Source organism: Pleurodeles waltl, chromosome 2_2 (genome assembly GCF_031143425.1).
Source record: "Pleurodeles waltl isolate 20211129_DDA chromosome 2_2, aPleWal1.hap1.20221129, whole genome shotgun sequence".
NCBI lineage: Eukaryota > Metazoa > Chordata > Amphibia > Caudata > Salamandridae > Pleurodeles > Pleurodeles waltl.
The window spans coordinates 734,621,137-734,638,213 of record NC_090439.1 but is presented as its reverse complement, the minus strand read 5'-3'; the positions used below and the strand labels follow the sequence as shown (position 1 = coordinate 734,638,213).

The following is a 17,077-nucleotide window of genomic DNA, read 5'->3' as shown; positions in this document are numbered from 1 at the left end:
GAAAATTATTCTAGTAACATATTGTTAAAAACAATGCTGAAACTCAAATACCACTAGAGAAAGCAAAAGCAATTCCTTGACCTCAAGCTGTGATTTACATGTCTTTAAATAAAACCCTCCCTATCAGTAATTATTGTTATAGCTATGATTCCCAAAGATTTTCGTTTGGCAGGTTTGTGAGTTTTTCTTGGTTCGTCCATGTGAAAAGGTCAGTGCATGCCCTCAGACATACGTTTCAGAGTATTCACTACCCAATGCAGGTAGATTACACAGTGAAAGACTTGTAAATGGACTCCTGTTTAGGGCATGAGTATGTCCTTTTACAGGGCAAGAACGGATATGAAATTCCCAAGGTGTGTAAGGAAACTTGTTTTTGTGTAGTGAAGGAGTTTTCCCTTAGAAGAACATTTAAATAAGGAAATTATAAAAATGCACGTGAATCACATTTCCACATGTTCACCGGTTGACAATTCTGCATATGCATATGTGAAACACGTTGTACTCATAGAAATGAACCAAATGTGTGACTTTTTACTGTTGTCTTTGCCAATCTGCCCTTATTGAATTATTTAGTAAGTACCTGGCAAGTTTCTGAAATAGATAAAATTGATGTTATTAAAATAGGTTTGTGTCAAACAAAAATGTATTTGGTGTGTCTAAAGCAGATCAAACCTTTTATGAATGTGACTGGTACAAAGCAGTAATTTTGAAGCACAGAGGCAAGTGCACACAGAGGGTAGTGATTGAGGAATAGGAACCAAGGATCAAATATATCATTATTAGACTTAGCGATTACCTAATTGCGTTATTCTGCAAATCACAATTAGGTAATCAATATTCTAATAAATGAAACTCCATGAGTTTCATTTAACGTTTCCTAATGGGTCGCAAATCGACGTACCTCATTAATATTAATGAGGCGGATTGCAATTTGCAACCCAATAGGAAATGCACAAATCATAAGGATGGTGGCCTGCTGGAGTGAGTGATTGCTTTTGAATAAAGCAATCTTTTGTTTAAATGCAGCCCATTTTCCTTAAAGGAAAATGGGCTGCAATTAATAAAGAAAAATGAAATCTTTTCTTTTAGTTTTTTAAGAGTAGGAAGGGGACTCCTTCCCATTTGTGAATGGGTTACCTCTGACTTTAAATACCTGGGTGCATGTTTTTTTTTCTGACCACACTTTCAGTCCTAAAACATTCTTACATACTGCTGCGATTCAGTATTAGGAAGGGATGCCCTGAACACGCCCCTTTCTAATACCAAATCGGTATGTATTCACAATTCCAAATTGCATTTCGGTAACATGTTATCGAATCGGAAATTTAAATTCATACATACCAAAATTCATAATACCTGTGGCCCCTAATCTTGAAGTACTACTCAGTGTCATCTCTTCTGTCTTGATTCAAAAGGTGTTATATCAGTCTTGCGTTTGCCATTGCCACCCCGCAAACTTTTTAAGTTAGAAGTCTGTTAGTGTTGTCAATGAGCGCAAATTTCTAACAGAATCTGCGCAGCATCGTTGCCATGGCCAATGTTAAATGATCATCTGAAACATTGATGTGAAACATTGATCTGAGCAGGCTCTGTCCCTATTACTTCATATCTGTATTGCGGAATGTCTAATCTATTTTACTAAAACATGTAGGTAGATTGCTAAGAGTTGAAGGCTTAAAACAAGAGTATTCTGCACCACCTTTGAGGGCAGAACCCAGCTGTCTGCCCTTCAGAAAATTCCTTAAACAGAACTATTCATAATAGCTCATCCTAGAACTGTTGGCAGAGGGTGTGGAATATCAGATGAAGCTCATCCCTCATTTACAATTGGACTCTAGCTTCAGGAATTGCATGTGAACAGCGCTTTGAATTATCACATGCTGCCTTACAAAGCAACTGAACTAATAAGTACTCCTGGTAACTTTCATTCATTTTCTCAGGCATCTTAAACAAAATTGTGAGATTTACTGACTGTTTTCTAGAGATTATTGTTGTCTATAATTGTTTCAGTGATGAACCCATCATGCCTTTTATTAATGTTAAATAGATCATTTGGTAATGAGAGGCATTTATGAGTAAGTATTTTTATTTGAATTATGTAATACGGCTGAAGGAGGTTGATAGATTAATGACGTATTCACTTTGAAAGTGTTTTCTATTTCATTGTTAATATTTTGTGCTGATTTATACTCTTCTGTGGCAGGAAGTATTGTCACTTTTCTTGACTTGTTTTTACTTTGTTGTGAAAAAAGCATATTGGTTGCAAATAATTATAGTTAATTCATCTCCTAATTTAAATAGTTCTGCAGTTTCTTTAAGGTATATCTCTTTAATATACCCTTTCCTATCTTTTGCATGTTACATTATAACGTGATGCTCTCTGCCTGCTCACCGTGAAATCTGTTTTGATTATGTCAGATATATGTTCAGTTCCTATTAAAAATATATCAACTTGTGCATTCATATACTTAGCATCTTTGGCATGTAAGGGTCCTTCTTATAAGCAAAGGTATGAGGCTTATAATCTACACTATGTTGCCAAAGCCCATTTTCAGGTGACTTATTCAATGCATAGGCAAGTTTCTATTTAGACAGTTCATTTACTGTAATGAGTTTACATGTTTTATTAAAAATCTGCTCCTGGCTTTGCCTTTTTATATCCAGTACACATGTTGTGATCACCCTATGTCCCAAAGGGGGAGGCATTGAAGCCTCCAAGGTGGGTCATTTGCACATTTATAGCTACTTCACTACAAGCACCTCCCACACTATGCCATGGGCTCCTTTCGGAGAGTTAAAACAGGACAATTATGCTTTGTTAGCCTGACTAAAGACAAGGGAGGTGTCAAAGTTAATTAGTGGATTGCATGTATTGCGACAGTGAGTCCTCTCACTTGATATCTGTGAGTAAAGCATCGTACATTATGCAGAGGTCTGGTAGTGGATATAGCTAACTATCTGCATCAAAGGCTGTTGAGGACATATAAATGCAGGTCCACACAAATGAGTGCTGATAAACCTCAGCTGTAACCACTGGCCCAAATTAATCACTGTAAGCCTGAGTGGTACAGGTCTAGCTACAGAAAAAGGTGTGGCAAATGCATGTCTACCACATTCCCACATATGTAGTGTAGAAGGTGGTATCCTGCACAAAAAATACCATACACATAATAAATGGTAGCAGAATATTCTAAATCTTTGCATGTTCTTTGTATACATTGTCTACAGTAAGCACAAGCAGAGTTAGAAAAATAGGTGCAAATAAACAGTATATGCGAGTTTCATGCTGTACCTCAAATACATTGAAATATAAAAAACCTGTCAATGCAAAAACGTAGAGCTGAGTATTGAAGAAAGATTTCTAAACTATGCAAACTAAGCCTGGCCTAGGTTACACAAGTAAACTCCTACCTTAGTCAATATAGCTCAAAATGTCTGGATAGTTTGTTCTCAGAAATTGAAAATATGTGTTGCGCACTAGCAGTTCTGATTGGAAAGACTTTGTGGTGCTGTATGCATTATTTTCATGTTATTCTGCACGATATGCATATGCAGTGTATTATACATTTGCAAAGTAAACTACAGAACAACTAACTGTAAAGTTAAAATGCTATTTTAAGTTGTTTTCCTTAAAGACGTGAAACAGTGTTTTCATTTATCTCAAAGCAGAGTACAGTACAATTCACAGTCCATCAACGCCCATTAAAGATTCAGATTCAGATCGATTGCGTCGCACTTCAGATGGAAAATCACGTGGCCGAGGAAGAAGGAACAACAACCCTTCACCACCTCCTGACTCTGACCTTGAGGTACTATAAGCTGAACCAAAGTCGTTATAAGCGATAATTACATCCAAAATGTACGCCCATTGTTAATCAGTTTGCCAAACTGGGTTCTTTGGTATCTCTGGCAAAAGCTGCATTTTCATTGCTATATATTTTTGACAGATTGTGGGAGGCGGTAGGGGTTCTATAAAGACAAGTTCAGCCCTCATTGCATTAAACTTCAATTTTGTTTGCATGTAATTTGCTAAAAAGGTGACAACTGATTGTATGCCTCTGATATGGTTCAGTGTGAAAATCCTAGTGGAAATGATGCAGAAATAATTGTTTTAATAGTAAGACATGTTTACTCTATTTGCTCGTCAATTGATTAATAGAAGGATCACCTATCCTCATGCAGAGAGACAAATATTGATTCTGGTCTCTCCTTTCCTGCAGAGAGTATTCATTTGGGATTTGGATGAAACTATCATCGTTTTCCATTCCTTGCTTACAGGATCCTATGCTAACCGATATGGGCGAGTGAGTGACACATTAAAAGAGCAATGATTTATACTGTTTGCAAAGCCTTGTATTTGACATTTTAATGTATCAAAATTGTTTTTATTTTACTTACTTTTCACACTAGATGAATGAATTCAAAGTAATCTCAAAGAAGAAATCAATACTATTTCTTCTGCACTTTGTTTACAGTATAAAAAGTATATGTTTTTGTGTTTTCTAAGGAATTTAATAGTAATTTCTTTGGAGACAAGATTCTGATTAATTTATTAAATGTTCTAAGTGTTATCAACAAAATAGTGATATTAAAAGGAATTATATTGTTGTGTACGCTATTCAGAGAGAATGATGTTACTAAATAATATTCACCAAAAAGTGGTAACAGATTTTTCATTGTGGAGCAGAAGCAAATTTAAAGCTCTACACAGCTAATATTGAATAGTAGCATATTTTGTTAAGCATTTCTTTCTTTCTGTGCAATGAATTATGTCTTCAGAGTTTTTAGTTACAATTGAAATATTTATGTTACAGTGATATTTTATGGGTTAACGGTTTGGGAGGCAGCTTCCAAAAAACACCCTGAGTTACAAAAGTATCTAAAGAAAACCAATTTCAGTGTCATCTCTTTCTCTAGTGTTATGCAATAGTAATGTGTATCTAACTAAGGAGGGGGAGGTTTGAGCGGTGGATGATGTTGCGTCTGTATTTTCTATCAAGAGTAGAGTTTAGTAAGAAATGCAATCCTGTGGCCCAAACCCAGGCAATATGGAGGATTGTTTCTTCAAATTTCTTATTGGGATCAAAATGGTATCCTGTTTGTGACACTTATATTGAGAAGAAGCCCACTCATGGCCGAGATCACTCTACACATGGTTTACGCCTGCCATGATGCCTGAATGGACTGATGTCTACAACATGGACAGACAAAAGATTTTCTAAAAGTTAGTATTGTATGAGAATGGAATAATTCATATCACACTTAACATTAGTAAAAAAAAATGTCAGTTCTGCTTCATGTTCCACATGTGCAGAAACACTCAAGCTGAAGGGGCAGTGGCATTACCATATTCACATTCATGTAAAATCAGATAATTGGAAGTTACTTCTTCATTCATAAAGTGGTTCAAACGAATATTTACTCTTAAAAAGAGATAAAACCAAAACAGTTTATTTTAAAAAAAATGAGAGTCTATATTATAATAATGATAATGTGATTCTACCGGCAATAGCAAGAAACAATAGCATACTTTTAGTTCAGTGAATATGTTAGTGAGGTAAATTATGTATACAAATACATTAATTGATATAAATTGGATTTGCATTAAAAATAAGCAGATTTGATGTTATAAATATAATGAGGCAAGTAATACAGATAGAAATATAGCATTGTACAATAGTTTTCCATTACATTACCCAGTTTAAATGAGCCATTTTATAACCAGGCTCGTCCTATTCCAGTGTGTACAATAGAATTCTTCAGCTTCAGCAAAGTGCTATCTTACTGTGTAATCAAATTGATGTAAATATTTTGACTGAAACTGTAATGTTGAGTTTATCTCCAATTCAAGACAGTCACCTGCGTTAGGTAATGAATCTAATATGCAGATCATTTCCAAATACTGTGTTGAGCTTTATGATTAATAGTGTTCTGTAATTTTACATTTCGTTTTAATTACTACTAATTCTGAAAATGCTAACATGGACTTCAAGGTATGTGCAAACACAGGAAGGAGAAAAGCAAGTCAACTGAAAAAAAGGGATGGATTTTAGAATATCTCAAGCATTTATTCATTGTGGATGATTTCTAAATGACAGTTCAATTATTAAACAGGCAAGCTATGAAAAATATTTATAGTGTTTCTAAAGTAAACCAGACTGGGTGCGATCTGTAAAAGATGTATGCTAGCCTAGTAGTCATCCCTACTAGGCCAATCTAAAAACAATGACAAAAGTGATATGCATAATGCCCACTGCTGGCTGTAAATCATAATACAAAGTTTAGGTGATCATTCTGAAGAGCCTGATCCACAAACATTTTGAACATCTAACTTAACCTCGACATGCAAAAATGGGAAATGAGGGCATACATACAGAGCAACTCTTTTTCAGAATTAGTATTTATTGGCACCTACTGCTGCAGGTTAAACATAATACTGCTAACAATATTGGCCCCAGTTACAGAATGGGGGCACTGTCCAGACTGAGCGAGGTATCCCTTCAAAAGGGGTGTCTAGACCAGACCAGAACAGTGCAACCTATCATATCATGAATGCTCTGCCCTTGGGTATCTATGAACACGTTGCTGCCCTGGTGCAGTGCATTGAGTGAAATATGGGGTGGCTGCTTACATAAGCAGCTCTGTGTTTCACAGTGCATGAGGAAGCTGCGTAGGCTTTAGAAGAGGGGACACAGAGCTCTCTCTGCAGTAAGTGACTGCGCCCACTTGCAGGTGGATTTTTGGGGGTGCATGAATACCCCCTATCCCCCTTCCCGAGGCTGCCCTCTTGCAGCACACAAAAAAAGCACCATCTTTTTGTGGCACACTGTCAGTACACCTCCTAAGGGTCTGTTTTCTTTTGCAACCGTACTCATATTAGGTCATAGGCAGATGCACAAAGTGATTCCCTGCCCTGCCCCTATGCAAATGAGGAAATGCTCTTTCAACATAGCCCTAGTGCTACACGTGTGCAAGTGCTATACATATTACTATTAAGCAATTTCAGATTTTTATCAGTCCTAATTTCAAAAGCAGGCTTGGAAAAATTGGCTGTTGCATGAGGTTGCTATTAACTGTTTATTCTTTTTTCTTAAAATCATTATTATATATTTATAAAACCTCAGCTGACCCTAGCTCTTGTTTTGTCGTATTCCGGCATTTTTGAATGGTTTCATTTTATTTGATAAGGTATTTATTTTTTCTATTTAGTGTCTCCCATTCTGTGGTTTATTCAGTTCTATGACGTGTTTCTTTGTACACATTTCTGCTAAATTTACTTTATAGCATGCCATCAGTGTCTGATTAGGAGTTTGTGCCATATCTACTTAACAATAAAAAATAATTGAACTGCAACAATTAAGTTTTTATGTTACTGGGTATATAATTGGCATAGAAAAGTTGTTTTGGTTTAGAAGTGTTCACAGTTTTTACAGTTGCCATTTACCAGCTGTGTTGGTGAACTGTTTGAAGTTGGTAGACAATCACAATTCTCTTTTAAAAATAGTTATAATTCTATAATTTGTATCCAGCCGCAAGTAAAAGATGATACATAAGTGGCAACAGTTGGATTGGGAAGTATTTGCATGTCTTACACTCATCCTTCCATCAGATTAAAATTAAAACAGGTAATGTAGCTTTAGTCACATTGTCCTCACTCTTATTTTCAAAGTAGCCTAGAACACAAGTACAGGGAGTGCCCCAATTTTAAATAACCATTTATTGCTTTATTAAATGTTTTCACTTGCTATGAGAACGGTAAAATGCAGTTTGTAAGGCTTATGGATCCTTTGTCAAGAAACAAACAGCATAACCGGATATAACATTCTTAAGTGTGTGTGTGTGAAATTTGTTTTCTTCATTGTTTCTGGGTAGCATGTGTGTGGCTGGACTTGCTAACATATCAGTTATGTGCAGGCTGGTCCTAAAGACAGAACTCTTAACAGTATTTTTATTTGCAACTAGCACCTCTCCTAAGTATTTTCTACCATGCTTTGTTATGGCACTCACTTATTCCTAAGATTTTAATAATTGAGGTATGAAGATTTCACGTTTGTAAGCCATAAGGTATCTCTTTTAATCTCTAAATGTAAAGGCCAGAATGCATACATTTTTATCTTTTGTGCCTTGTGTACCATATCTTTGTTATCTCTGTTTATACCGTGTATATGTAATGGTTATCAATTAAGTATAAGTAATGGTCTTTGCTCATCATATTCAACCTTTCTATCAGACTGATGATGCTACTACCATAAAGGCTTTCCACATGCCCAGAATCATGCTTCAACATTTTATTTAAAAAATCATCATGGCTGACCAAATAGATATATTTGCTTTTCCAAATGGACAAATTAAACAGTAAGCAAAGATGTAAGATGCAAGCATAAAAGCAGAATTAACTTTACTTTTGCAAGTAATGAAGCCAATAATGCAGCACAATACAATTTTCATAGAAGATATTCTTGAACACAATGTTTTTTCTCTTCGCTACTAAATATTGGCATAACATTAAACCCAGGAGGTGCTAGGAGTAGTTATTTAAAACACTGTATGTAGGCACAATCCTGTTGTTGAAGTGCTTAGATTTGTACGGGAGAAAAGCTTCCATGGGTCTCCTAGAAGGAAATTATTGCATGTTTTGGCAATAGGTTATTCTGAACCAGAGGTCGTCACCAAGACAAGGGAGCACCCAGGCTCAACATTATAATGATCAAACAATGCTAAAAATCAATGGACTGACAGATACTCTGCCAGGATTTTTAGAAAGACTGAAAGCTTTCAATTCTCTTCGAGATTAAAAAAGGGCAGGTGGTCTCATGAAATACAGTTACGTATTTAGCCTTGTGCATGCTCCTACTCATCATGACACATAAAATGCACAACCTTTGCAAAATCAAGGCCATTTTACAGATATTCGTGTGCTTTATTCAATGTCAAGTATGTAAGAACCCAAAGTGTTGTTCTACCAGCTGAGATAGAACAGTTGCTGTCGTGTTTATTGTCCATTCTGTAGATTCTTAAGGGTTCACTACGCATTAAGGGGCATATTAAGAAGAGGCTTGTGCTGATGGAGCATCACTTGTTTTGAGGCTCCAGTGGCACTAGCCTCTCAACCATGTCTATGAAGCCACCTAAAGCCACTTTGCATGATTTTACATGTGCATGACTCATAGATATCCACTAAGACAAAGCAGTGCAAGTTGCTGCGTTGCCTTACTCTGCACCAGGGAGGCGTTCCATGGGTCGTGTGGTGGGTTTTCCCATGCAAAACCCATGGATTTTGACACTGCCCCAGATTTACTTAATCATATAAACCTGGGGCAGCACCAAAAACTTACCCCTCCCAAAACAGGTGTATCACGGAAATATATTTTCATTTCTTCTCATTTTTTCCTCTTTGCAGGTGAGCTGCATTCTGCAGTACACAAAGAGGAAAACGCTTCTCTGGATAGTTTTTGCTGCTCTTCCCTAATGCCCCAAAAATATGGGCCTCCGGTTTTTGGGACGTTATTTAAAAAAAACAGTTTTGAAGGCACCTAATTCCAATACTGCTGCTCAGGAGTCCGCTCTCAAGTATACCCAACTTTGTGCAACACACTTCACCTAAGATTCGTCTGCCTCTCACTTGCTCCCTTACTCCTTCCTGCCTTCTTCCAATTCCTGTCAGAGTCACTGAGTTACCACTGACACCTTTCCATCCTGTTATCATACTTAATAAGCACTGTTGTAAATGTCTTCTGATGCATTTCTCTGTTATATTTTGAAGCCAGGTGTATGGTGTATGAATAGCTCAAGTAAAATAATTAAAATAAATATTTTTCCATTTTTCACTATTTTGTGCTTTACTCTCACCACTCGTAGCTCAGTTAGAAGAGACTGGACCTTTGTCCCCCTCGGAGAATGTGCTACTCACGAGATACAAATAGAACAAATGGTATTCATACAGGGAAAGGAAAGCAGTCCTTTTCCTTTTCGCAAAGCAGAATATAAATTGTTTCTATGTATGACTTAAGTTTGTTTGATTTGATAGAACATAACTTAGCCAAAATACACAGATTCAGAAGAAGAAAGTAAGGTTTAATACAGTTAATGATTCGAACTTCATTTGAAATAACTGCTAAAAATAGCTGAACAATTCTGTCAGCCAGCGTTGGTTATCATTAAAGTTAAATGTCCTCATGGTGAGCGTGGCCTCATTAACCTGATGGTTCGAGGCAGCTGTCTGGCGATTGGGCCTTGGACGCTGGGGAAGCGTTGACACCCTGATGATGCCACTGACGAACGAGACAGGTGGATAAACTGTCAGTGCAGGGTACACTTTTGGCTCTTGCTTACTTTCTACGTGGAATGCTTTCTAACAGATGTTTAATTAGGCATGCATTTTATTATGAATTCTATCTTCCAGTTTATTTTCGTTTACAAATAAGAAAACATGGCCCATGTAAATCTGTGCAGTCATGCAGAAAATGCGCTCTTAATCTATTATAAGACTGAACGTTCTCAATTGAGCGGCAGCTATCGTTTTTAATTGCCTACTAGGAACAGCAAATGCACTGTGTATAAAAGTGTACTCCTAGGACAGAATTGTATTGCAGAATTATGAACAATCTTGCAGGCATTTTACAATATCTACTTTCTGGGCAATACATTTTAGGTAGAAGACCTTTATTTAGGATGACATTTTGAGATTTTGAATAACTTCTGGTGATGAAAAAGGCAAAATGAATTGAGATTTGGTTACTTAAGCAACAGCAAAGACATGAAAGAGCCACGTGCTTTTGGGAAGCAGAGACAGAGTGGTAAAGGTTGTTCTTAGCTGCACATAAGGCCAGAGTTACTGCACGTTTACAACATGTACTTGTAACATGAACAGCACTGCTACCCTCCCCAGGCATACCATAGCTATGGGCATACACTATTAGTCACCCTCGAAACTGCCCTCAACCATGAAGAAAATGAAAAAAGGCAAGTTATAGATGGAGCTTGTAGCTATAAGCATCTGAACGTGGCACATTCTGTGAGGAATCATTCATAAAGGATTACGACGAATGGTAGAGCATATAAATAAGTCAATTTAAAATAATTTTGTGCTTACCTCTGTTAATTTCACACTGTTCCAGTTGATCCAACAAAGTGAATAGACTATCCATAAGATTGTGGAGTAAGACATGCCTGATCTGATCACCTTTGATTTTACTGCAAGAATAGCTCCCCTCCTTCTTCAATGTGAACATTTTACAATATCAAAGAGAAGAACAGAGTGGTTTATTAAAATGTATGTCAAAGAACATCACTCCCAAATATAACAATTCGCCAGTGTTTTATTTGCTTGACTAGCAGGGAGGTCTTCCCTTACTAGGGAAGACCTTGGAAGCCTTAGTGATTAGGCTCATACCAAAACTGAATGGTCTACATGTTACCAACTCAACTAGCAACTATCTTTCCAGCTAAGAATAAGTACATATCCACCCATTAAAGCTATAACACTAATCTTTGCATATATAGCTTTGTATCAATATAGTTGCATAATGTGAATTATCAGGATATATATCACGGCAGATAAATTCACTGCTAAATTTCATCTGCTGCCTCAGCAGTCACAACCATCTCTGTATAATGGACACAAAGAGGTCTGTACGTGCAATGAAAGAGGGACATGGGAGGGAAAACTCAGTAGAATAGAACTACCTACAGAGAATACACAGTACAGTGGAGAAGCGAGGCTTGCTTATCACTCTGAGTTCATCATGTGGTGTTCACCGAGATCTAAATCCAGTCACTCTCGGATTCCCTAATGCCAGCATCCTCATTGTTCTTGGCCATCTTCTGCTTCTACTCCTTGTACCATTTTTACATCAGTCCCTTATAGCTTGCTTCTGAAACACAGTTATAATGAATCACACCTTGGACCTTTTTTATTGGGAAACTTCCATGGTCTACCTGCTTCCTCTCTTTAAATAAAAAATATATATCTTTGCACTTTACAAATCAAAAGTATAAACACTATTGATGCCAAAAATTACGTTTTACATTAGAGAAATATTCAGTACCTAGTGCTATGATGCAACTTAACAATTTCCTGATATAGTGGCTGACTTGGACCTGGCAATCCTACCATCACACATATCTGAACATTTTTAGGGTTCCTTAGTTCTGTTTCCACGAACTCGGTGAGACTTGGAAACTGACTGTATGCAGAAGTGATGGAGTATATTTTTTTACATTTGCCTGGTGTACTCTCAAGCCAGCAATCTAATTATAGCACAGCCTCTTCCAGGAGGAGATTTACAGTGTCGAAGGTGCTCCGAATATCTGTTTCATTTTGATATTGTTTATTATGTGCGTTAGACTGATCCTAGATGACCATCTACGAACAATGTTAAGGACGTAGTATATGAGGTTTGTTATGGGACGTAGTATATGAGGTTTGCTATGAAACTACCAAACAATTATATTTCTCATGTGCCTAGCGCAGCAGGCATCACTGGAAAAGTTACACATGCATGTGGTGCATAATGATTACACATGCCTCTTACTACATTCACTATCGGGGAAACTAATTGTAAGCAGTGTGAATATGAAAGACCACCAGGAGAGAGACAAACTTAAGAGGCATCTTTGGGTCGTACCTAAAAGCAGGTCAAACATGGGAAATTGCCAGATATCGGCGCAGAGGTGCTGCACCTTTGGCAGAACTACTGGTAATGGACATGTTCTCTTTTAACAGATGTTAAAAGGGTAATGAACATTCAACCTTATTCTCTTTTTGGGACCACCAAGAGCTCAAATATGTTCAGCTGCAAAGAGTTATAATAAGAGTTAGATGGCTGAAATAACCCAAAGAAAATCTAGTGGACTTGCCTCCATCAAACCACCCTCTTTTCAAACAAAACTATTTAGCCACGGGTGAATGAGTACATTCTCTCAAAAAAGGCATTAAAACGTTAACATAAGTGAATCCATACTTTAAGGAAAAACATTCATCCAGTCCAAATTGTGAGAAGGGACGATTGAACGTTTGAGTCATCTGTAGTTTACAACTATGAGTTGTTCCAGGCAGAATGCCTAACTTTGAATATAATATTTAAAAATGTGATTGAGTGCACCAGTGCCTGAAAATTCAGAGAGTGAGTGGTTGCATCTGTTAATCTTTGTAGCTCTTCTTTGCTGTTAGATCAGGGCGACTTTGAGCAGCGTGAATCCGCCGACGTGTTCGGGAAGCTCGGGAATCCTGCTGAAAGGTCATTAACGTGATGGATGTGGGGAAAAAGGGAAGCTTATGAAACTGTTGCAGTTCTGACTTGCATATTTTTTGCCAACATAACATTTTAGGAAAAATGCGGACAGTCTTCAATACCTTTTTCTTCAACGTGCAAAGCAAGAGGACATTACAGCACTGAACTAGCAACAGAAATTCAATTACTTTCTTCCAGATGAAAAAATAAATGCTTTCAACCCAGCTTCTACCGTGTAATGTATACAAATACTTTGGGTGACTGAATGTGACATAAAAATATATTCATTTTTATTCAATTTTTCAAAAAGAAAATGCTGAAAACACAATATAAATCAAAACAAGACAGACATCTGCAAAGCATTTGCTAACCGCAGCTCTTTGAATTTATTAGTTCTGTAAGGAGCACATTAGTATGGCAATTTCTTTAGTGCGCTTGAGTGTCTTATATGTTAATAACAAGCTATAGATTTGTTCTCTCTACATGGGTGGGCAGCAGTAAAATGTATCCTTTGGTAATATATGGATCTGCGGCTAGACTTGCAAATATAAATAATAGGTAACACACATTTGATTCCAGGGCTTGATAAGAGCCAAGAATTCCTGAACTAACAGTTCATCGTCCCATTCCTTACGAGCTAGAATTCTGTGTGCACTAACATAAAGAGCACACAGAGTGATTTTCTGTTTCTTGACAATTACTTTGGAGGTTCAGTGGCCAAATGCATTTACTTACATTATCTGTGCTTGCCCTCGTGGTCACAGATTAAAATCGCGACTCGCCCATTCAATTTAGTCCTGCCAGGATTGGCACAATAACTACCACTCATTTGAGTAACAATAAACATGTGTTATTCGGCACCGCCCATGCCCCAAGGAGTTAACATGTGCTTTACAAATACACATATTATGTTAAAGAGGGGCGCCTCATATACAGTACTATCATTTTCACCACTAGCTCATGCCCTCTGAACTTGATATTACACCTTCTGTTTTTCCACCTGGGACAAAAATATTTAGACTTCTATAAGAGGGGTTCGATGATATCTGAGAAATAAGAGTAAAACCATTGTTTTTTTGTAATTTGGATGAAATGTTTTAAATGTATTAATTTAATTTTTTAATATATACTTGCTTAGCACAAGCCTAGCTGGGCCGTACTGGGTGTGGCTTGTCTGTGCAGTAGGTACATCAGTGTCATGTGCAAGTATCAGGTACAGGGATGAGAGACCATGCTAAGACCCAACTTCAGACTTAACTTGATTTCTTACTTTTCTCACTTCAACAATATATGCTACCACATATGCTTGAATTGAAAGGGCACGTCGTCACACTCTTCATATATTAGAAGTGTGTAACAAGCACCCACCACTGTGTTCTTGCCTAACTACTTAGTACTGTAACTCCAGAATCCATCCGTTGACCCTCCTCTCATAAGTATTTGCAGAATTGTAATTTTTGGCCTCCTTATTCAGAGCATACAGCGAGGTTATAGCATGGCTTTGTAATAAATATTCCATTATATCATTCAGTCCTCTCCACGTGATGTCTTTGTTTCCACATGCATCCACTTTAAATTGTTATGTATAGACCTTATTAAAAGTCCATTATACATCAGTGCTCTGCTCACCATTCACAAACAGCAGCATTCAGTGTATGCATATAATCTGAGTTGGCCATTTCATACTCCTGCTCTGAAGTACGGCTTCACTTGCAGTGCAATTCAATCTCACTCCTGCACGAGGAAATGCATTTAAGAAACCAAGTCAGACCCACCCCAGGATAATGCGATTTAGTGATTTGCAATAGAATGGCAAGATTGTGTTTTTTTTTTTAAACCCTGTGATTTTTACAAAGTGCCTGCATAGTTGGATAAAGATAACTGACCCTCTCTTTACTGCCTCTGGCTGCTTCTGAAACAGTAAAAGGAGGGTGAAGCAACAGGCTAGCAGGCAGCAGAGGTGTTAACTTCCTCTGCCATCTGCCTTTGAAATGCAGAGAACCCAGTCCTGTGCAATTAACATGCAACTCTTACCGCTTGGACCTAATGTGGTTCATCCGGAACCTCCCTCCTTGTGTCACCTATTTTTTATATATATATAGAGTTTTCTTAGGGCCTGAGTTATAGTTACTTGAAATAACTATAACTGATGAATTCCTTAGCTTTTGTACGAGTAAGTTTGAATCCAACTATAACGTCCCTATAACCTATGTTCTCTTTTAAGTGAATTCCTGTTTTTTTAATTCTGTTTCCTAACTATAACATCCCTATAACCTTTGTTTTTTTCAGGGAATTTCTACAGTATTTTTAATGGAAAGTAATTTTCATTACCATACGCCGTGCACAGCAGCCAGTTCCTGTGGGCAACCCCCCTAACCACCTAATTCTGAGAGGGAGAGAAAGTGAGAGATTGAGAGGGAGAGCGACTTAGGCTTTAATGAATGATATACTTAGAATGAGATGTTTAGGAACAAATTGAAAAGAAAAACATTTTTGTCAATGACCGCACAAGACCTTGACTGTTAGGCCAGAAGTGACTCTGTTCTGCTCTGCTTCCAAACGCAACTTTAACATTTGTATCAAACATCTTGCTAGTATGACTCTTTGAAGCCATATTATGGAGAGACCATTGCAATGACAATCTCTGGCTTTCTTCTATCCTAATGTGATTATTGGATGGAAGAGAGAGAGAGTGACATGACCGCAGGAGAGCCTCAAGGCCCCGCAGTCCTAGCCTGCTCCCTGCTGTGTCTTGCAGAAGCCAGCATTGCTCCCACAAGCAGCGAGCTGCTTTAAATAGCAGCTCCCTTCTTGTCGGAGTAATGTTTTAATCTGTTTTCTTGCACGCATATTTGAGTGCAGGGAAACCGATGAAAACTTCACTTTCTGCAGGTGAGCGCTGTTTGACAGCTCTCACATGCAGAAAGGGAAGTGTTTCCTCTGACTTGGCAGGAGCTGTCAAAGCCATCTATGGCTTTTTGAGGGCGGCCCTCCTCCAATCATTTAATTTGTCCAGGGGAAGTGATGGTCCCTGGGGCTGCGGGGGGTGGGGGGAAGGCGGGCCCCCTCACATTATTAGCCCCAGGGATGTAGCGGTCCCCAGGGCTGTATTGGTGCCCCCCACATTTAGGGGGTCATTCTGACCCTGGCGGTCCGAGACCGCCAGGGCTAGTATGACTGAAAGCACCGCCAACAGGCTGGCGGTGCTTTCTTCCCCATTCTGACCGCGGCAGTAAAGTTTTCCGCCATTTCTGCCCCGGCAGCGATAATCCGCCAGGGCAGCGCTGCTTGCAGCACTGCCCTGGGGATTATGACCCCCTTACCGCCAGCCTGTTTCTGGCAGTTTTCACCGCCAGGAAGAGGCTGGCGGTAAGGGGTATCCAGGGGCCCCTGGGGGCCACTGCACTGCCCATGCCGCTGGCATGGGCAGTGCAGGGGCCCCCTAACAGGGCCCCGGCCAGCTTTTCACTGTCTGCCTAGCAGACAGTGAAAAGCGCGACGGGAGCAACTGCACCCGTCGCACGGCCGCAACACCGCCGGCTCCATTCGGAGCCGGCTTCTGTGTTGCGGCCTCATTCCCACTGGGCCGGCAGGCGCAAACTTGGTTTGCGCCCGCCGGCCCAGCAGGAATGTCAGAATGGGGGCCGCGTGAGTGCGACCGAATTGGCGGCCGCATGGCGGTTTCCGCCTGGCGGGCGGCGGTAGCCACCCGCCAAGGTCGGAATGACCCCCTTAGTCTGCTATTAGCCCTGGGGAGGTGGTGGTACCTGGGGTTGCGTGGGGGGCGCACAGCCCCTGCATTATATTAGATTAAAGCCCCTGAGAGGTGACAGTCCCTGGGGTTG

At 38.8% G+C, this 17,077-nt stretch overlaps 1 protein-coding gene across 17 annotated transcripts in view; it reads left to right on the top strand.

Moving 5' to 3' along the window:
- Positions 1–17,077, top strand: part of EYA1 (EYA transcriptional coactivator and phosphatase 1) — a 218,611-nt gene that overhangs the window by 104,388 nt on the left and 97,146 nt on the right. For 10 of the 17 annotated variants that reach the window (XM_069220343.1, XM_069220342.1, XM_069220330.1 and 7 more), the window contains 2 exons: positions 3,667–3,809; positions 4,221–4,304. In XM_069220343.1, the coding sequence (XP_069076444.1) occupies positions 3,667–3,809; positions 4,221–4,304 (227 nt within the window). The remainder of the gene's footprint in view (positions 1–3,666; positions 3,810–4,220; positions 4,305–17,077) is intronic. The other 7 variants (XM_069220338.1, XM_069220333.1, XM_069220337.1 and 4 more) reach the window with 1 other exon arrangement.